General features: G+C 42.6%; 1 protein-coding gene and 1 long non-coding RNA gene across 2 annotated transcripts in view; one reads left to right on the top strand and one right to left on the bottom strand.

Moving 5' to 3' along the window:
• Positions 1 to 9,574, top strand: part of TNFRSF10A (TNF receptor superfamily member 10a) — a 39,121-nt gene extending 29,547 nt beyond the window's left edge. Inside the window, exon 10 of the mRNA XM_002818896.6 lies at positions 4,766 to 9,574. Within this exon, the coding sequence (XP_002818942.4) occupies positions 4,766 to 5,085 (320 nt within the window). The 3' untranslated portion in view covers positions 5,086 to 9,574. The remainder of the gene's footprint in view (positions 1 to 4,765) is intronic.
• Positions 164 to 20,799, bottom strand: LOC134761913 (uncharacterized). Its single transcript, XR_010141074.1, has 4 exons — positions 19,496 to 20,799; positions 4,736 to 4,970; positions 825 to 3,103; positions 164 to 728 (listed from the first exon to the last, which is right to left on the bottom strand). It is a non-coding gene; the product is annotated as an uncharacterized LOC134761913 (long non-coding RNA).
• Between the last annotated feature and the right edge of the window lie 1,210 nt (positions 20,800 to 22,009).

The raw sequence follows: 22,009 nt of genomic DNA, 5'->3' as shown, positions 1-22,009 counted from the left end.
CCAATTTACAGAGCTGTTGTATAAACTACATACTGATTCCAAAGACTTAATGCAAGAAAGAATGGAAAATATTCCACTCATTATTTTGTTACTGAAACACCAGGGGTTGGGTCTAGGTCTTGGTGCTCACTGCACGGAGGGCCAATCACTGAGACAACAAGTATTGACAAGGAAGAATACTTTCATTGATTGGGTGCTGTAGCCAAGGAGATGGGAGCTTAGTCTCAAATTCATGTCCCCTGATGGACTAAAACTAGGGGTTTATATAGTAGGGATAAAATGTAACAATGTGGGCCAGACATGGTGGCTTACGCCTGTAATCCCAGTACTTTGGGAGGCCAAGGCAGGCGAATCACGAGGTCAGGAGATCGAGACCATCCTGGCTAACATGGTGAAACCTCTGTCTCTATAAAAATACAAAAAAAATTAGCCAGGCATGTTGGCGGGCGCCTGTAGTCCCAGTTACTCGGGAGGCTGAGGCAGGAGAATGGCATGAACCTGGGAGGCAGAGCTTGCAGTGAGCCGAGATCGCGCCACTGCACTCCAGCCTGGGCAACAGAGCAAGACTCCGTCTCAAAAAAAAAAAAAAATAACAATGTGTAAGAAAACAGGAACTAGGGAGGGGTAAGGAAGAAATCAAGATGAATGAGGGGTCCAGCATCCCATTGGATGTAGTGATCTGGTAAGTTTCAGTTCTTTGATACTTTGAGAGGCCTGAAGGTCATTTCCTGAAAAAGGAACTCAGATAAAACAAATGTAAGATTTGAGCTTTAAGAACAGAAGGGTCAATTTCTATGTTTATCAAAACAACAACAACAAAAAACCTTTTGATGGAACTATTGGGTTGATTTCAGTTCTCCCTTTCTATTTATCAATCCCATAATCACAGAGAGTCTGGTCCTGGATCTTTCTGGCTGCTTCATGGTTGAGGAGGGGCATCATGGGAAGCGTCATACCATGGGTGACCTCGTGGCCACCCAGGAATCAAAGGTTAATTTAATACTAAAAGATTACGTTTCTTCTGAAACACAATCTCTCTCTCTCGGCCCCACTTCCACCACAGACAAATTATAGCAGGACCAATGTACCTGCAAAGTAAGTTTAGTTCAATATACGTAGCCTGATTACCCACACAAAGTGCAGCAAAAATCACTGTCCACATAGGCTCTCCTAAGTTGGCTTTGCTGGAACCTCTCACGAGGCCATTGCAATCAAAGCCCTGAGAAAATAACCATTTTCTCCAATTGTGTTCCATTGTAAAAGAAAACGTTGTTATTAACCATATGTAAGCAAACACATTGCCATGAATTAATAGTCACAAATAATTTACAAATTCTGGAGAAATTAGGCAGAGAGAGAAATATGCCTCAAATTCTGTTTACAAAAGTATACTCAATATACTTAAAGTATACTTAAAGGCTATAAATAGCAAAGAAGAAAAAAGTTCTCCAGACTCTGGAAAACAAAACCAAAAGAATCAGCAATATTTCAAACCAACAAAAGCCATACAAATTATTTCAGTCCTCTATTAGTTCAGTCCACTCAATCAGCTCCTGCCCAGCTTCATGTTTGGTTAACAATCACAATCTTTATGAACACATCAGTCTTTTTTTTTCTTTTTTGAGACACAGTCTCACTCTGTCACCCACGCTGGAGTGCAGTGGTGCAATCTCACCTCACTGCAACCTCCACCTCCTGGGTTCTAGCAATTCTTACGCCTTAGCCTCCTGAGTAGCTGGGACCACAGGTGTGCACCACCACACCTGGGTAGTTTTTGTATTTTTAGTAGAGACAGGGTTTTGCCATGTTGGCCAGGCTGGTCTCAAACTCCTGGCCTCAAGTGATGGACATTCGATCGCCTTGGCCTCCCAAAGTGCTGGGATTACAGACATCAGCCAATGTGCCTGGCCACACATTGGTCTTTCAGTTACTGCACTGGAAGTTTTCTCTGTAATCCAATGACAATAATTTTTAATTACATGAAAAATTTACTTAAAACATCCCATTTATATTTACTCAATTCTTTCATTTTTAAGTTTATCCAGATTGCTTCTGAAAATTGAGATATTAGACACCGTCATTTAAAGTTAGTTAATTTCTTTGTCAACCATTTTTTTAATAGCCAGTGAACATCAGGTGCTCACCTAAGACCTTCAAAGTTAAATATATAGATATTTTCACCAATAACTCAGAAGACTCAGCTGTTTTCATTAAACCAACAACATTAATTTAATCTTACTTATCAAAAGCTTGACTCAAAGATCATTTTGTTTTGGTTGGGCTTGTAGTCTTAAGTTTTTGTGCCAAACTGATATCTCAAAATATCTAGCAAAGACAAATATAAGCCCAGACAAAAATGTATGCTGACAATTCTGAAGACACTTCTGTTTTTTTATTTTACCAATAATTTTAAAGCTGGCTTGTTTAGTAAGGATTTACTTAAGTCACATGAACTTGAAAATTGCTTGGACTTATTTACTTAATTTATGAGTACTCTTTTACTTATAAGTCAATTTGGTAGACACAACATGTAACTTAATAATAAATGTACATACACATAAACACATCTAGACCTATATACACACACAAAGATCCAATAGCTTTTACCTTTGAACTCTCTCCATGAGACAGTAATACAGACTCACCAGTCTACAAATATGTTCACATGGCTGAACTTTGTTAGCCCCAATAGATAATTCAGTGAAGGCTGTGAACCCAAATTTTAGGTAAAGCAGTTTCCATGGCAGTTTGGTTTTTAAAGGCCAAACCTCTGCAGACTCCAAACAGCATCGCAGAGAACACCACCTAGAACCAACTAATCATGCCCAATGCTGCTTAGAACAGCAACATAAAAGCCTGGATACAGGAACTCCATCCCCCTTTCTCATTCAGCAGCAAACTCCAGTTTCCAAACAATATTGGGGCCAAACAGTATTACAAAAGAATACCAAGTTTACTGAATTCCTATTTCCCATGACTAGCAAACACATACAAATAATCACCAAAACATAATACAACTGCTGCAGCAACAAACAAGCTCCAAGAGTATCCAGACTGAAACAGGCAGGGTGCTTCCTCTCTCCATTGGTTAGGTTTGATCAACCTGCCAACAAAAATTCCTTTCAAATTTCTCAAATTGAGAGGAGCCAGTCGTGCTGCCTGGTACCCACAAAAGACACTCACTTGCCCTGAAACAACACACAATTACAAACAAGCCTCCAAGAGTGTCCAGACTGAGAGGCAGAGTGCTTCCCTCTCACAGTCACTTGGGCCTGTTTAACCTGCAAATGGAAATTCCTTTAAAAATTTCTCAAACTGAGAAGAGCAGATCCTGCTGTCTGGGCCCACAAAGGACAATCACCTATCTGGATGCAAATGTCAAATTTCAAAGGCAGTTCTTTGGAGGTAATCAGGAATGTGGTTGGGGCCAGCTGCAGTGGGACCAGAGAGAGACTGAAACTCACCTCCAGCCAAAGTTAGCGGGGCAACTGCTTGGGAGGGCTTCTGAGACTCCTGGCCCATGGCAGCAGAGCCATGAGCAACACTTTCCCAGCCAGGGAACCAGAACCTGTTACCAAAACTTCAGGGGTTTGGCCTAGGTCCCGCTGCTCGCTGCACAGAAAGCCAATCACTGAGATGATGAGTATTGCCAAGAAGGCTTTAATAGGGTGCTGCAGTGGAAGAGATGGGAGCTCAGTCTCAAATCTATCTCCCTGACCCACTAAAACTAAGGGTTTATATAGCAGGCAAGAAATGTAACAATGTGTAAAAAAGTAGGAGCTAGAATGGGGCAAGGAAACAATCAAGATGAATGAGGGGTCCCACATCCCATCATGGTCTGGATGTAGTGATCTGGTGAGTTTCAGTTCTTTGATATTTTTTTTTGAGATGCCTGAAGGTCTTTCCTGAGGAAGTAACTCAGATAAAACAAATGTTAAGTTTCAAGTAGTTAAGGACCAGAAGGGTCAATTTCTGTTTATCAAAAAAACTTTTCTATGGGACAATTGGGTCAGTTTCAGTTTTTGTATATTCATTGCATATTAAATTATATTTTATACATATTCAGTACCACATATTAAAATGAATGTCACTTTTTTCTTTTTATGTTCTTTAAATGAGCTGTTAGAAAACATAGCTTGGTGCTCCTGGCCCCTTCTATCCCTGTGGATGGTGGCGTACAGTGCTTTGCACACACATATCATTTCATTTAATCCCTGGTAGTCCTGAGATCTGGGCAGGTTTGCTCTGTCTTCAGGTTTGCTTCTTGGTCAGGGCCTGCTTGCCCCCACCTAGCTCTGCCCCAGCCTCAGGGAGGGCAGAGGTCCCCTGCCCCAGACCCTGCGCTTTCCACAGATGCAGAAGTGGCCACCCTGGGACATGCTCCCATGACAAGCGCAGCCCAGGCAGCCTGCATCCTCTGAGCTCCTGCTGCAGCCACTCTCTCTCCCTCCCTCAGGCTCTCACCCACTTTGCTTTCTGCCTCCGTAGGGTCAATCCATCCTCCCCGGGTGGGTTCTCAGCCCTCTCTGAGGGCAGATTCTCTGGTGACCTTGACGCCCGCCAGCGCCTTGGGGGCCACGGAGGCCAGGCAGTGTGGGTGGGCTCTCTGTGGATGGGAGGTGGGTGGGCAATGGAGCAACAGGTTTGCCTATGCAGGGGGCTCTCCAGGTTCTCTCCTTGGGTTCTGGGCCTGATGTGGGATCCTCTGCCCCTCCTGAACTGAGTCCCAACTCACCTGGCTGTCTCTGTGGCTTTCTCCACCCAGCTCTGATGCTGTTCTTTGACAAGTTTGCAAACATCGTGCCCTTTGACTCCTGGGACCAGCTCATGAGGCAGCTGGACCTCACGAAAAATGAGATCGACGTGGTCAGAGCTGGTATAGCAGGCCCAGGGGATGCCTTGTATGCAATGCTGATGAAATGGGTCAACAAAACTGGACGGAACGCCTCGATCCACACCCTGCTGGATGCCTTGGAGAGGATGGAAGAGAGACATGCAAAAGAGAAGATTGAGGACCTCTTGGTGGACTCTGGAAAGTTCATCTACTTGGAAGATGGCACAGGCTCTGCCGTGTCCTTGGAGTGAAAGACTTTTTTTACCAGAGGTTTCCTCTTAGGTGTTAGGTGTTAATACATATTAGGTGTTTTATTTTTTTTTAACATGTATATAAAATAAATACTTAGCCAGGTGTAGTGGCTCATGCCTGCAATCCCAGCACTTTGGGAGGCTGAGGTGGATGGATCACCTGAGGTCAGGAGTTCAAGACCAGCCTGACCAACATGGTGAAACGCCGTCTCTACAAAAAAATACAAAAATTAGTCGGATGTGATGGTGTGTGCATATATTCTCGGCTACTCGGGAGGCCGAGGCAGGAGAATCGCTTGAACCCACGAGGCAGTGAGCCGAGATTGCACCACTGCACTCCAGCCTGGGCGACAGAGCGAGACTCCGTCTCAAGATAAAATGAAATAAACTTGAAAGAATTATTGCCCGACTGAGGCTCACATGCCAAAGAAAAATCTTGTTCTCCCCTGAGCTGGCCTCCATGTGTCTCCTTATCATGGTGGTCAATTGGAGGTGTTAATTTGAATGGATTAAGAAACACCTAGAACACTGGTAAGGCATTATTTCTGGGATATTATTTCTGGGCATGTCTTTGAGGGTGTTTCCAGAGGGGATTGGCATGCGATCGGGTGGACTGAGTGGAAAAGACCTACCCTTAATTTGGGGGGGCACCATCCAATAGACTGGGGAGCAAGATAGAACAAAAAAAAAAAAAAAGAAAAGCAAATCCATCTGATCTCCTGGAGCTGGGACACTCTTCTGCCTGTGGACATCAGACTCTAGGATTTCTAGCCCTTGGACTCCAGGGAATACACCAGTGGCCACCCGAAGCATCTAAGGATTTGGGCCTTGAACTAAGAATTACACCATCGGCTTCCCCGGGTCTTAGGTTTTTGGACTGGATTAAGCCCTCCTTCCAGCATTTCAGGGTCTCTGCTGTGCAGATGACCTGTTTTGGAACTTCTCAACCTCCATTATCAGATGCATTAATTCCTCCAATAAGTCCCATTTCATATATAGTCATTTACCCCACAACATTTCAGTCAAGGGAACTGCATATAAGATGGTGGCCGTCCAGTAAGCTAAGGTTAATTTATTAATTATTTAATTTATTTACCTTGAGTTCAAGTCACAATTAAAGTACATATACCTTTGGAGATTTGGACTTTTGTATATAAAAGTACTATTTTTTTGGCAGCGGCAGTGGGGAGCTCTCATCCTAAATAAATGTGTTATTTGATACCTATGCAAAGATTTGGCTAAAAGAAAGAAAAGAATTGCTTCTGTAAATGAAGCATTTTCTTAGAAAAATAGGAGCCTATCTAAATGTTTTTCAAGGTCACGTGATCTGAGATAATCTTTAGTAAATAGAAAGCTAGTTTAAGTTTCTTGGTTTAATTAAAACAGACAATTCTTCAGAGTTGTCAACATTATATACAGTTCACACATACAACTTCTACCTGGATTTACTAATCAAAACACTTACGTGTGGCCGGGCATGGTGGCTCACGCCTGTAATCCCAGCACTTAGGGAGGCCAAGGCAGGTGGATCACAGGGTCAGGAGATCAAGACCATCCTGGCCAACACGGTGAAACCCCGTCTCTACTAAAAATACAAAAAATTAGCTGGGCGTGGTGGCGGGCGCCTGTAGTCCCAGCTACTCGGGAGGCTGAGGCAGCAGAATGGCCTGAACCTGGGAGGTGGAGCTTGCAGTGAGCCGAGATCGTGCCACTGCACTCCAGCCTGGACAACAGAGCGAGACTCCGACTCAAAAAAAAAGAACACTTATGTGTCTTTAAGATCATAAAACTGTAAATTCAACTGAAGAACAAAATGCACAAGGAAAAGATAAATTTCTTGATATATGTGAAACACAAGAATGAAAAAGAAGATTGAAAAGAGCCATATATTTTCAATGTATGTTTCTTTGTATTTTGTGTGATTTTTATGTGTTATGTGTTTGTTTATTTTTGTGTTTTTTATGTGTTATGTGATGTTTGTGTCTTTTTTGATATTTTTATAAGATGTGTACCTCCTTTTTTTTTTTTTTTTGAGATGGAAACTCTTGTCACCGAGGCTGGAGTGCAGTGGCACGATCTCCACTCACTGCAAGCTCCGCCTCTGGGTTCACACCATTCTCCTGCCTCAGCCTCCTGAGTAACTGGGACTACAGGCACCCACCACCATGCCTGGCTAATTTTTTGTATTTTTAGTAGAGACGAGGTTTCGCCGTGTTAACCAGGATGGTCTGGATCTCCTGACCTCGTGATCTACCCTCCTCGGCCTCCCAAAGTGCTGGGATTACGGGTGTGAGCCACTGCACCTGGCCAAGATGTCTACTTTTAAGTATTTTTATATTTAATTTTTGGTAACTTAAAAATCTTATATTAACCTAAGTTAAATGATGGTTATTTGTATTAGTCTGTTTTCTGTTGCTATCACTGAATACCTCAGAGTAGGGAGTGGGTAATTTATAAAGAAAATAAATTTATGTATTATAGTTCTTGGGGCTAGGAAGTCCAAGGGCAACGGGCCAAATCTAGGGAGGGCCTTCTTGCTAATGGGCTCTGATATGGTTTGGATCTGTGGCCCCACCAAAGTCTCATGTTGAATTGTAGTCCCAAGTGTTGGAGGTGGGGCCTGGTGGAGGTGATTGGATCATGAGGGCAGATTTCTCATAAATGTTTTAACACCATTCCTCTCTGTACTGTCCTTCTGACAGTGAGTGAGTTCTCATGAGATCTGATTGTTAAAAAATGTGTGGCACCTCCCCATTCTCTCTTCCTCCTGCTCTGGCCATGTGAAGTGCTGTCTCTTCCTTTGCCTTCTGCCATGATTGTAACTTTCCTGAGGCCTCCCTGGAAGCCAGCATCATGCTTCCTGTACAGCTTGTGGACCTGTGCACCAAATAAACCTCTTTTCTTTATAAATCACCCAGTGTCTGGTATTAATTTATAGCAATGTGAGAACAAACTAATACAAAGTCTCTCTGCAGCGTCCCAAGTTGGTGCAGGACATTATATGGCAAGGGGACACACTGAGAGACAAACAGGCTTTTATAACAGAGTCACACTGTTTTAGTCTGTTTTGCATTGCTATAAAGAAATACGTGAGCCTGAGTAATTTATAAAGAAAAGAAGTTAATTAGCTCACGGTTCTGCAAGCTGTACAGGAAGCATGGCAGCTTCTGCTTCTAGGAGACCTCAGGAAGCCTCCAATCATGGCAGAAGGCAAAGCGGGAGTGAGCTGTCTCACATGGCCAGAGCAGGAGGTAGAGAGAGAGGGGAAGGTGCCACACACTTAAAAACAACCAGATCTCAGGACAACTCACTCAGTATCAGGAGAACAGCACCATGAGATTGTGGTTAATCATTCATGAGAAGCCTCCCACGACCCAATCACCTCCCACCAGGCCCTACCTCCAACACCTGGGATTACAATTCAACATGAGATTTGGTGGGAACACAGATCCAAATCATATCATGCACAAATTGGAATTACTGCACACTCACGATAACCCATTAATCTGTGAAGGATTAATCTGTTCATGAAGGCAGGGCCCTCATGATGGAATCACATCTTAAAGCCCCTACGTCTGAGTACTGTTACATTGGGGATTTAGTTTTAATATGATTTTCAGAGCAGAAAAACATTCAAACCATAGCAATACGTCTTGAATATCTAGATCATTTCCAAATAAGATATTAATATGATACTGAAACATTTATTGCTGAACATAAATTTAGAACTTACTTTGGCTACCTATTACAGAAGAACAAAAGATATTTGGGCCTATTAAACCTTTCCTCTGCCATTTCCTGTCCTGTGTCATAAGACTAGGAATCGTGATTCTAGAAATTATGAAATCGTGTGCTTGCAAACTTGGAAGAAAACAGTTCATGACTGCATACTTTCTAGTTTTCTAGTGTTCACTGGAAATTAAAGTCACTAAAAGTTAACAATTCTTATTAATTAATCATATTAATGTAATTGGAATTTCTAGAAATATTAGGGGAAGCAACTTTATATGCAAAGCATAACAGAAAAATAAGGTGTATTTTTTCTTCGAAATCTACAAAATATACTGGCCAGGCGCGGTGGCTCATGCCTGTAATCCCAGCACTTTGGGAAGCTGAGGCAGTGGATCACCTGAGCTCAGGAGTTCGAGACCAGCCTGGCCAACATGTTGAAACCATGTCTCTACTAAAAATACAAAAATTAGCCAGGCATGGTGGCAGGTGCCTGTAACCCCAGTTACTCCGGAGGCTGAGGTGGGAGAATCGCTTGAACCCAGGAGGTGGAGGTTGCAGTGAGCCAAGATAGCACCACTGCACTCCAGCCTGGGCGACAAAGCAAGACTCTTTCTAAAAAAACAAAAATGAATAAACAAAAAAAACTATGAGACAGAAAAGACGGGTTTTTGTTAAAATAAAAAATAATATTGTTTTAGTTTGGAAGTTATTCAAAGGTTGTTTCAAAATGAATCAATAAATAACAGATAAAACTGAATGGATATTGTCTTAGTCTGTTTTGTGCTACTATAACAGAACACCTGAGACGGGGTGATTTACTTAAATATGCAGATTTATTTTTTACTGCTCTGGAGGTTTGGAAGTCCAAGTTCAAGGGGCCCATATTTGGTGAGGGCCTTCTTGTGGCCTCATCACCTGGTGAAAGGTGAAAGGACAAGAGGGCATGCATGCATGGGAGGCAGGGAAAACGTGCAAGAGGGGGCCAAACTCACTTTTACAACCAATCTACGCCTGCAATAACGAACCCACTCCCACAATAATGTATTAATCCATTCATGTGGGAAGTACCCCCTTGATCTAATCATCCCTTAAAGATCCCACCTCCCCCCACTGTTGCATTTGGAATTAAGTTTCCAAAACATGAACTTTGGGGGCACACACAAATCACAGCAGAAATAAAAAGTTAGAGAAAACAAGAGAGAATCATATGTACTCAAGTTAATTAAACTGAATGAATTTATTATATTACTTTTAAAAATGAACTTAAATACTGAGAGTGAACTGACATAAAACTAGAATTTGAATTTCTCTGTTAAAAGGACAAAATAGGCTGGGTGCAGTGGCTCATGCCTGTGATCCCTGCACTTTGGGAGGCCAAGGCGGGTGGATCACCTGAGGTCAGGAGCTTGAGATCAGCCTGGCCAACATGGTGAAACATCATCTCTACTAAAAATACAAAATTAGCCGGGTGTGATGGCAGGTGCCTGTAATCCCAGCTACTTGGGAGGCTGAGGCAGGAGAATCACTTGAACCCAGAAGGCAGAGGTTGCAGTGACCTGAGATGGGGTCATTGCTCTCCAGCCTGGACGACAGGGCTACACCCCATCTCAAAAAAAAAAAAAAAAAAGCAATACAGAAGGTTACATGAATGTAAAAAACCTTTTAGATCTCAGTTTTTCTAAACAATTAAAAACCTAATAAAGGCAACAAATGAGTTATTATTATTATTACTATTATTATTATTTTGAGACAGGGTCTTGCTCTGTAGACCAGGCTGGAGTGCAATGGTGTGATCATGGCTCACTGCAGCCTCCACCTCCCCGAGCTCAGGTGGTTCTCCCACATTAGCCTCCTGAGTAGCTGGGACTACGAGCATGTGCCACCATGCCAGCTAACTTTTGTTTTTAATTTTATTTATTTATTTGTTTATTTTGAGACGGAGTCTCGCTCTGTCACCAGGCTGGAGTGCAGTGGCGCGATCTTGGCTCACTACAACCTCTGCCTCCCTAGTTGAAGCGATTCTCCTGCCTCAGCCTCCCAAGTAGCTGGGACTACAGGCACACACCACCAAGCCCAGCTAATTTTTGTATTTTTAGTAGAGATGGGGTTTCACCAGGTTGGCCAGGATGGTCTTGATCTCTTGACCTCATGATCCACCCACCTCAGCCTCCCAAAGTGCTGGGATTACAGGGTAAGCCAATGTGCCCGGCCTAATTTTTTCTTTTTGGTATTTTTGGTAGCTATAAGGTTTTGCCATAATGCCCAGGCTGGTCTTGAACTCTTGGGCTCAAGCAATCCACCCACCTTGGCCTCCCAAAGTACTGGGATTACAGACATAAATCACTGCACCTGGCTGGGAATTATTTTGATAAAATGCAAAATATTGTTTCTCAGGCTGGTTACGAGAAAGGGAAAGAAAAACCTGCAGTCTGACTGTTCCTCCTTATGGAAAACCCATCTAGAAAATGCTAGTATTTTCTATTGATAGGCAGTTCAGGACTTTTTGCTTCCTAGTTTTCACTAAAATTTAAAGTTACTAAGGATAACAATTGTAGTTAGTGTATAATTCTGTACATAAGATTTGCCAAAGAAGATGTGTTCTTATTAAGAAAAAGAATCAATTAGTCTAATTCAGAAGTTATCCAAAGGTTAATTCTAATTATGGACTTGCAAAGGTTATTTATTAAACAAGGTAGAAAGGAACCAGTAAGTAGGGGAGAGAGATGTGAAGTAAGTTATGGATTTATGGCCAGGCGTGGTGGCTCACGCCTATAAACCCAGCGCTGTGGGAGGCTGAAGCAAATGGAGTGGATCACTTGACCTTAGGAGTTCAAGATCAGCCTGGGTGATGTGGAAAAAGCTCATCTCTAACAAAAAAAAAAAAAAAAAAGGGAAAAGAAAAAAATTATGGTGAAGATGTATTTTTGGTAATGAAGGTTAGAAAGAAAACAGAATAACTTTGTATGAGAAAAAGTCTTGTATGATGAATATATGAATATGTTCTAATATAAATTGAATGATTATTAAAACAAGAAAGAAAAAAAATTCAGGACAAAATAGAAAGTCCTAGTATGTCATCAATGATCCATGTAAGCACATTGTAAAATATTCTTTAAAATCTGATAGAAAATTGAAAAGTTTGGCTAATTGACATTGCTCATGGTTAAAGCTCTTAGTCTTGATGAAGGTAAAGTAAGAAGTATTGTAAAGAAATACACCGGCCGTTTGCCAATTCTTCTTTAATGTAGTTCATCATGAAGTCATATTTAACAAGGGGCCACATTTCACACCCACGCTTGCATTGCTTTGTTTCACACTGTATTGCTCTTCTGCAGAGTTAGTACTAGCAATAAAGTACTTACTGGTCACATGCCTAAAGTGAATTTCTTAATTGCACAAAATATACAGTGGGATTGGTGGACTTAAAGATATTAACTCGTAAACCAGGAATAAAATATTCATCTTTTTTTTTTTTTTTTTTTTTTTTTAGGCTTTGGGTAACATGGTAGCCTCCAAGACAACTGAGTAGGAAAAAAATTGGGGGTTGGTGTCCTGTTCATTTGTTTTTGCTTTTAATTTGCATTTAGCTGCTGTTTGTTTTCCTTGGGGGGTTTGGCTTATATGTACAATTGTAAGTCCATTGTTGTGTTTTAGGTTTTTTTTTTGAGATGGAGTCTCGCTCTGTCACCAGGCTGGAGTGCGGTGGTGCGATCTTGGCTCAATGCAACCTCCACCTCCTGGGTTAAAGCGATTCCCCTGCCTCAGCCTCCCGAGCAGCTGGGACTACAGGTGCGCACCACTATGCCCAGCTAATTTTTGTATTTTTAGTAGAGACGGGGTTTCACCATGTTGGCCAGGGTGGTCTCGTTCTCTTGACCTCATGATCCACTCACCTCGGCCTCCCAAAGTGCTGGGATTACAGGCATAAGCCACCGCGCTCAGCCATGTTTTAGTTTCTAATGGAAGGCTTGTATTTGGTTCTATGAACAGCCATTTTGTTTCCTATGCATTTCCAACCATTTATCATTTGCTCTATTTACCTAAACTTCCTAAGCTACCTTTGTCAAACCTGCAAAAATTGAGAGAGCACACTAGCCATTTAAAATTGGATTGGTTTTGGTTAGCTCTGATGATCTAGAAAGATACAAGAACTTTAAGTTCCTGATTAAAAAAAAAAAAAAAAAAAAGGCTTAAAAGTCCAGCAGAAAAAGAACATTATTGATTTTGTTATCTGGAAAAGCAAGTAAGAGGAGAAGTGTTTAAATGGCATTTCTTTTCATGGAAATTCAATTCAATCAATAATTTAAGTTGGTTTCGGATCTTTTTCTTTAGGCAATGAAGAAACACCGTGATACAGGCACAAAGTTTTAATATTCAGGAAAGATTGGCCTTGCCCTTCAGAAATTTATATTGACTAGGATTTCTCTAAAATTGCTTTAGTTGTGTTTACCATAACTAAGTGACATTCACTTGGGTTAAGTAGTAATTTTAAAAGTGAGACTTTTCTTTTTTTTTTTTTTTTGAGATGGAGTTTTGCTCTTGTCGCCCAGGTTGGAGTGCAATGGCGCGATCTCGGCTCACTGCAACCTCTGCCTCCCTGGTTCAAGCGATTCTCCCACCTCAGCCTCCCAAGTAGCTGGGATTACAGGCACCTGCCACCACGACCAGCTAATTTTTATATTTTTAGTAGAGATGGAGTTTTGCCATGTTGGCCAGGTTGGTCTTGAACTCCTGACCTCAGGTGATCCACCTGCCTCGGCCTCCCAAAATGCTGGATTACAGGCATGAGCCACTGTGCCCAGCCAACTTTCTACTGATTTTTTATTCCAACACTTTTATTACATTTAGGCCTTCATGTGTGTACTTGAAAATAAAATATGTACGAGTGTTGCACCGGTTTGAAGATTCTAGTGGTGAAACTTACCTAAGCAGTTGTCTAGATTAACAATCTTGGAAAGGTGTGATGACGCTTTTTTGAAATAGTTGAAATTATTCTGTGCTTGTTCTTAACTCTGTCCCTGTTTTCTTGTACAATATTTAAGAGAAGGAGATTATCCTTATGCTGAATTTCGAAAACAGATATCCGCACTTATCTTATTTTTTTGTTTGTTTTTTGAGATGGAGTCTTGCTCTCTCACCCAGGCCTCAGTGCAGTGGCACAGTCTCAGCTCACTGCAACCTCTGCCTCCCGGGTTCAAGAGGTTCTTCTGCCTCAACCTACCAAGTAGCTGCGATTACAGGCACACACCACCACACCCAGCTAATTTTTGTATTTTTAGTAGAGACACGGTTTCACCATGTTGGCCAGGCTGATCTCAAAGCTGTGACCTCAGGTGATCCACCTGCCTTGGCCTCCCAAAGTATAATCCCAAAGTGGGATTACAGGCGTGAGCCACCATGCCTGGCTGTATTTACCTTTTTTTTTTAAATAATGGAGAGGAAAGTTAGTTGTCTTACTTTGATAAGTTTGGCATAAAACCTATCACATTTTTGATGCTTTCGGGCACAGTTCTGTCACTAGATTGTTGCCATTAGACATATGCAATAAGTAACCTAACCACTTTAATATAATGGTTTGAAGTGCCGCAGGCAGTAACTACTGGACATGGTTAATCTGTGACATGTTAGAGAGAATGCTAGGACTTCCTGCAGTATAAAATCCTGTTAACCAATCCTGTGCTGTCAAGTTAAAGGACTTTGACTCCTGGGTCTGAAAAAGGCACCAACTCTTGCTTAATCTTTTTTTTTTTTTTTGAGACAGAGTCTCCCTTTGTCACCCAGGCTGGAGTGCAGTGGCGTGATCTCGGCTCACTGCAAGCTCTGCCTCCCATGTTCACACCATTCTCCTGCCTCAGCCTCCTGAGTAGCTGGGACTGCAGGCGCCTGCCACCACGCCCGGCTAATTTTTTGTTTTTGTGTTTTTAGTAGAGATGGGGTTTCACTGTGTTAGCCAGGATGGTCTCGATCTCCTGACCTCATGATCCGCCCGCCTCGTCCTCCCAAAGTGCTGGGATTACAGGTGTGAGCCACCGGGCCCGGCCAACTCTTGCTTAATCTTGAACATTGGCACCAGTCAAAGCTTCGTCTTCAGACCCAGGAGAAGGTGACAATCAAAATGAAGTGCCTTCATGAGACACAGGGCAAGAAATTAAAACTATTCAATCCCTTTAGGTCCAGGGACTATTTTGGAAGAGATGGGCACGTGAGATTGTAAGGACTGATTCTGAGGGATAAAGTAAGTCTGGCGTTTTTCTACATATTAAGCATTAATATCAAAAGCACACTGATGCAAGGCCAGCATCTGGGCCCCTGTGTCAGAATAACAGGGTTTCCTTGGAACATTGATTTGCTCTTTAATAGAAAATTGTAAAACATTATAGAAGGTTATGAAAATCTTACATTATGGTCAAACTAATTAAAATTAAATAGATTAGTTCCTATGGGTTTATTAAAGTGAGTTTTAACATTAATAACACATCATACAAAGTTTGTTTCTTTTGAAGAAAATGTTTGTGTAATATTAATAAGAGATGATCTTGCTATGATTCATCTTTGGTGGAAGTGGGGGATGGAGAGAGAAAGATTGTATTTCAGAAGAAAACTGTAGGATTAGATTAACCTGTGATTCCTGAGTGGCCACGAGGTCACCCATGGTATTAAGCTGCCCACAATGCCTCTCCTCAGCGTGAAGCAGCCAGAAAGATCCAGGGCCAGGTTCCCCAGGATTGAGGAATTAATAAGTAGAAAGGAGGGACTGAAACAGACCCAACTGTCTCATAGAATCGATGTTTATAGTTTATTTGAAAAATCATAGAAATTGATCCTCCCAGTGTTAAAACTTGAGAAAGTTACATTAGTCTTATATAACTTCCTTTCTCAGGAAACCTACCATCAAGCCTCCCAGACAGTATCAAGGAAGCATTTCAACAGTGAAATGCTAGACTCTTCATCCACTATGATTGCCTAACCAACCAGGTGGTTCCCGTTGACCAGCTTATCTTCATTACTCCTCTCTAATTCCTCTTTTTTCCACACATGGTTACATTTCTTATCATAACTCTGTAATTCCTGTATTCCTACATATGGTTACATTTCTTCCCTGCTATATAAACCCCTACATTTCCCTGGCAATACTCAATGTCTCAGTGCTTGACCTTCTGCGTTTCAAGCAGCAGGACCTAGACCCATCCTCAGGTGTTTCAGTAACAGTAACAGCTTGCCTATGGACAATTTTCATGCCCGTGGGTATATGGGGTGCTCAGAAAGTTCCCCAGAAAACCAGATGTAAACCACACAACAGGAAATTCATCAAAATTGCCACGACTTCTTATCATTCCACCATCTAAAGATGCTTTAAGCCCAACATCTAGAAATCTCAACTGACTGTCCTGTGGACTCAAAAACTGGGCTTGTATAATTTGCTCCAACCATTAACCTTTACTTTTCTTTTGTTTCTGTAGAAATGCCTCTTATTAAATACTGATTGACCACACCTTATAGAGGCCTAACCTAGATGAAGGACCACCTATAACATCATCTCCTAAAATGAGATACAATGCCTAACTGGAAAAAACTATTCACATGACTAAGAGACTTATTCTAAGATATGGGTCGCCTGTAATCCTAGCACTTCGGGAGGCCGAGGCAGGTGGATTGTCTGAGCTCAGGAGTTTGAGACCAGCCTGGCCAACACAGTGAAGACCAGCCTGGCCAACACGGTGAAACCCCATCTCTACTAAAATACAAAAAATTAGCTGGGCGTGGTGGCACACACATGTAATCCCAGTACTCGAGAAGCTGAGACAGGAGAATTGCTTGAACCCGGGAGGCGGAGGTTGCCATTAGCCAAGATTGAGTCACTCTACTCCAGCCTGGGCGACAGAGTGAGACTCCATCTCAAAAAAAAAAAAAAAAGCTATGGGACAATATAGTTAGACTTATGTCTTGCCTGTTCCAATTTATATTCCTGTTTTCCTTTATAGGTCTCTTGCCATTCAGTTACTAACCTGATTCTGCTCTCCACAGCCATCAACTTAACTTTTAATACATGAAACGTCCTGGGAAGTTCCAGATGAGAGAAATGAAGGGGTTAAAATATGCTAATCTAGCATACTGACTATTTAAGTTAAAGACACTTGAAAAACAGCAAGTGAGAAACGATCACTTTGACCCTCCTGTTGTTTCTTAAAAGTAGAAGATGGCCGGGCGTGGTGGCTCATGCTTGTAATCCCAGCACTTTGGGAGGCCGAGGCGGGTGGATCACGAGGTCAGGAGATTGAGACCATCCTGGCTAACACGGTTAAATCCCGTCTCTACTAAAAATACAAAAAAAATTAGCCGGGCGCGGTGGCGGGCGCCTGTCATCCCAGCTACTCAGGAAACTGAGGCAGGAGAATGGCGTGAACCCAGGAGGTGGAGCTTGCAGTGAGCCGTGATAACGCCACTGCACTCCAGCCTGGGTGACACAGCGAGACTCCATCTCAGGAAAAAAAAAAAAAAGAAAAAGTAGAAGGTGAAATTTATATGGGAAAGATTCCCTTCCTGTACTAGAAAGATGGAACATTCCTATCTGCAAGGAAGAGAAATTGAAACAGAGGATTCTAAACAGACCTTGTTAAAAATAACTTATCTTTTAAACTTCTTTACGTAATTTAATTGCTTCTCCACAATTGTTTTTTGATCCAATTCAGTGTATGAGTAACTGACTCTAACTATTTCATTGGATCTTCATTTCTTTATGAGGGCTCCTGATGATCAATCTTATGTCAGTTTAACTCTGCAACCTAGCTGGGACCCTAGGAGGATGAAAGGGAGTTTCTTCAGCCCTACAATAGCAACCAAAGGAGGGCTTAATGAAAAAAAAAGTGATGGAATTTGATGAAGCGCATTAGTTTGAGGACTACTGTCACGAATTGCCGCAAACTTTATGGTTCCAAAAAATTCATCTCACAGTTCTTCAGTCTAGAGGTTCAAAGTCAAGGTGGCAGCAGGGTTGGTCCCTCTGCGGGCTGTGAGGAATAATCCATGCCTCTCTTCTGGTTTCTGGGGGCTGCTGGCTATCCTTCACCTTCCTTGGCTTCCGGGTGCTCACTCAGTCTCCATCTCTGTCTTCCCAGGATGTTCTCCTCTCTGTGTGTCTCCCTATGTCTTCACATGGCCTTCTAAGAACACCAGTCACTGGGTTTAGGGCCCACCCTAACCCAGTATGACCTCTTCTTAAGTAATTATATCTGCAAAGAACCCATTTCTAAATAAGATCACATGGCTGGGCACGGTGGCTCACACCTACTTTGGGAGGCTGAGGCAGGCGGCTCATGAGGTCAGGAGTTCGAGACCAGCATGACCAACATGGTGAAATCCCGTCTCTACTAAAAACACAAAAATTAGCCAGGCGTGTTGGCACGCACCTGTAATCCCAGCTACTCAGGATGCTGAGGCAGGTGAATAGCCTGAACTCGGGAGGCAGAGGTTGCAGTCAGCTGAGATCATGTCACTGCACTCCAGCCTGGGCAACAGAGTGAGACTCTGCCTCAAAAAAAAAAAAAAAAAAAAAAAAAAAAAAAAAAAAAATTCGCATTCACAAGTACCAGAGTGTAGGGCTTCAAAATAAGCTTTAGAGAAATGAATTCAACCCACAAAAGCATACAAAGTAAATATGGTCCATGTACAAGGAAAGAAGAAATTGACAGATACCTAGGGAAGTTCAGATATTGGTCTTATTTGGCTTTAAATCAACATTGTGGTAGGGTTTGTTTGTTTTTCTGACAGAGTCTCGCTCTGCTCTGTCGTTCAGGCTAAAATGAAGTGGCATCATCTTGACTCAATGCAACCTCCACCTTCGGGCTCAACTAATTGTAGTGCCTCAGCCTCCAGAGTAGCTGGGATAACAAGAGTGTGCCACAATTTCCTGGCTAATTTTTATATTTTTAGTAGAGACACGGTTTCACCATGTTGGCCAGGCTGGTCTCAAACTACTGACCTCAAGTGATCTGCCCAACTCCACCTCTCAAAGTGATAGGTTTATGGGCATGAGCCAACACCTCGCCTAAATCAACAGTTTTAAGCATGCTCAAATATCTAAAGGAAGTGTGTGTGTGTGTGTGTGTGTGTGTGTGTTCTAGAGGATTGCGGAGGATTAAAACAATAGCTCGCAGCCCGTGGCTTCAAGGGTGAGGCTGAGGAGCCCATGGGCAGGAGCTGGAGGGAAATATTCTAGGGAAACCCAGAGCAGCACCTACACCTTTCCTCTGGGGAAACATTGACGCATCTATAGATATCTATACATACCTGTATGAACATATAGAGAATATCCATAAAGATATAGGAAATATTAGAAGGTTCCCAGTAGAAATCCTGGGACTGAAAAAAATATAATAGCTGAAGTGAAAAATCCAGTAGAGAAATTCCACAGCAGATTTGATCAGGCAGAAGAAAGAATCCGCTAATTTGAAGACAGGAGAAAAGAACAGGCCAGAGAGCCTCTGCCGTGTGCAAGGAGGGCAGGAACTGCTTCGCAAAAGCAGACCTTCCCTTGCTTGTCTGTTCTCCTACTAGAGAAAGCAGTAGACGATCATGTCTAAAGAGTATGTTGGTAACATCAAACATAAAAAGAAGGCAATTAAGGGTAAAATCCTGAGGTACGTGTGAATTCATGACCAAATTAACTATGGAAACTTACATAAAAAGAAGTGTAGAGGTTTCGTTTTTCTTTTTGCCCCTGTCCTCCCATTCTTCCTTGAAACAGCTCTGAGTAACACAGGCTGTGTTCTTGCTGTGACTCACACCTCCCTGCCTTCTCTTCCCTCAGGCTCGCTGAAGTCGGTGGGGGGTTGTTTCCTGCCTCCAACTCCCTGGAATTTAAAGTGACAGAGTCTTGGGGACTGGAATCCAGCACCTCCTTCTTCACCTCCCTTTGGGGACAGGGACACCAGCACTGGCCTGGCTCACCCACAGCCTCCCGGGGGGTCCTCTGGCTGCACCTGGGGCTGCAGTTGGGCTCTGACAGAGCTGTCAAGGAAGGGGCAGTGGGTCCTCCTGAGTGGGGAGCTGGCCCTGGTTGTTGGGAAAGTCCTGTGGTCACTCTCCTATGGCTTCCTCCAGCCCTGGCCCGATCTTCACTTTCTCCCCCTAACTTCCCTGCATCCTCATCAGTGGGACCAGGTTGCTCAGCCCAGCAGGCATCTGGGAGACCCATTTCCCGTTTTCCTTGACCTGGAGGAACCCCTTCCTCTTGCCTATAGCTCCTGGGAGGCCCAGGCGTGCTCCCATGCTGTTCCCCTTCCCCAGAGGGAAGCGAGTACTGCTCCGGGTTCCCCCTGCTTCTTACTTGCCTTCCCCAAGAACTCCTCGGCCTCACTAGAAACCCTGGGCTGTGAGCTATGGTTTGAATCCTCCACAGTCCTCCAGTCTCATCTTTCCTCTTCTTAGACTTGACCTTTCTTTCCTCCTGCTCTATTCTTCCTTTTTCCCAAAAGCCAGCACTAGGCAGGGCTCACCGTGTGTGATGCTTCATTACAGGCGACTCCTGTTCTTCAGCTCTGTGCCCCTTTTCCTGACATTTGGACCCTGCCCAAAGCCCCCCACAAAACATACAGTTAATAAACATTCTGTGAGTCCCCCTCCAAAGATTAGGAGGATGGCCTATGTTCTCAAGATGGGCAAAGGCGAGAGTCCAGTGTCATGCTCCACCCAAATACCAGCCCCTCTCCCCAAAACCTCAATCACCAGTATGCGGAGGGCAAAGAAGTTGTGAATATTTGAGAATACATCTTTGGCCACATTTCTGATCACATTCATTAGGCAATTTTCTAGAAGAAGTAGAATATCGGGGTTAACTCATAGAGGTGCACACACACACACACACACACAAACACACACACACACACAGCTGTGATTCCTACCAACAGTGCGTCACTTTAGATCTGACATCACTGCTCTTTAGATTTCATTTTTCCTAACTAGGAAAGAATTAGTTGACTTTGATGTGCATTTCTCTGATATATGTTTCATATATTAATCAGTAGTTTAAATTTCTTTGTTCAAATTCATTTTTTAGGATTTGTTTTGTCTAGAAAGACAGGCTTCATGCTTCCCAAATACTAATAACAAATTTCTGTTTTTTTTAATTTGCCTATTCTTTTTGTCTTAGATTTTAAAGTACAGAAATTTTAAATTTTAAGTAGCTAATCTATAGGTACACTTATTTTTTTTCTTGGTCATAAGCTTAGAAAGTCCATTGTCCAACATAAAATAAAATGAACTTCTCTAATTTCTTAAAGAGATTTTATTAAATCATTACATTTGTAGCATATAGCGATGTATATAGGAAGTGTGATGTTGCCCTTAATTTTTCTGTGTTACTCTCATCTGTCCAACCCCAGTGAGCGACTGATTATTCCTTCCTCTGAACCTTGTGGTTTATGGTGTTTCTGGCAGTTTCATTCCATAGCACGAAGGCGTCAATCATTAATCTATGGTGATTAATCCTCAGTCATCTCCCTGCTCTGAGCTGAGGGGTGTGGTAGTGTTGAAAGTTCCGTTGCTCTGATCACATGGTTGGTTCCACTGGCAGCCGGACCCTCTCCTCCAAGAGCCACCTCATGAGCATCAACTCAGGAATGCTGGAAGTCATTTTATGATTAAAAAAATAAAGCCCCTCTCACCACAATTGCTCAGAAAACATCAGTGTTTTGAAGCTTCGGCCCCAAAACCATGAGCAGAGAAAAAAACAGATGTTTCTTACTACGTCCAAGCCATGAATACCAAGAGAGAGGAACACTGGGGCCATTTCAGAAACTGCTTACCACAGGCCCCATGTGGGCTCAGGGGAGAGGGGCCTTGGCCTGGAGGAAGAAGAGTGAATGGGGAGTGTGAGTGACATTAAGTGTTTGCCAACGTGAGACTAGCTGGACCCTCTCTCTTCTGGTGGTCCCTGAATCAGAGCCTTAGCAGTGCATATTGGAGTCTGGATTGCCTGTTTCAGGAACCTGATCTCTCAACAATCATTAGATTTCTGAATGAAGATTTAGCATAAACACCCTGTATATGATAAAACAAAATTTTAAAAATTATATTTAATTTGTTTCGAGGCCTTCACGAAAAATTTAAAGAAATTATACCACCACAACCCATATTGACATCTACTGATCCCTGGAAACCAGTAGAGGAATATGTTAGGAAAAAATATTCTGCC

Source organism: Pongo abelii, chromosome 7 (assembly GCF_028885655.2).
Source record: "Pongo abelii isolate AG06213 chromosome 7, NHGRI_mPonAbe1-v2.0_pri, whole genome shotgun sequence".
Lineage (NCBI taxonomy): Eukaryota > Metazoa > Chordata > Mammalia > Primates > Hominidae > Pongo > Pongo abelii.
Note: the sequence above shows the minus strand (reverse complement) of the source record. Positions and strands in the feature narration are given on the sequence as shown.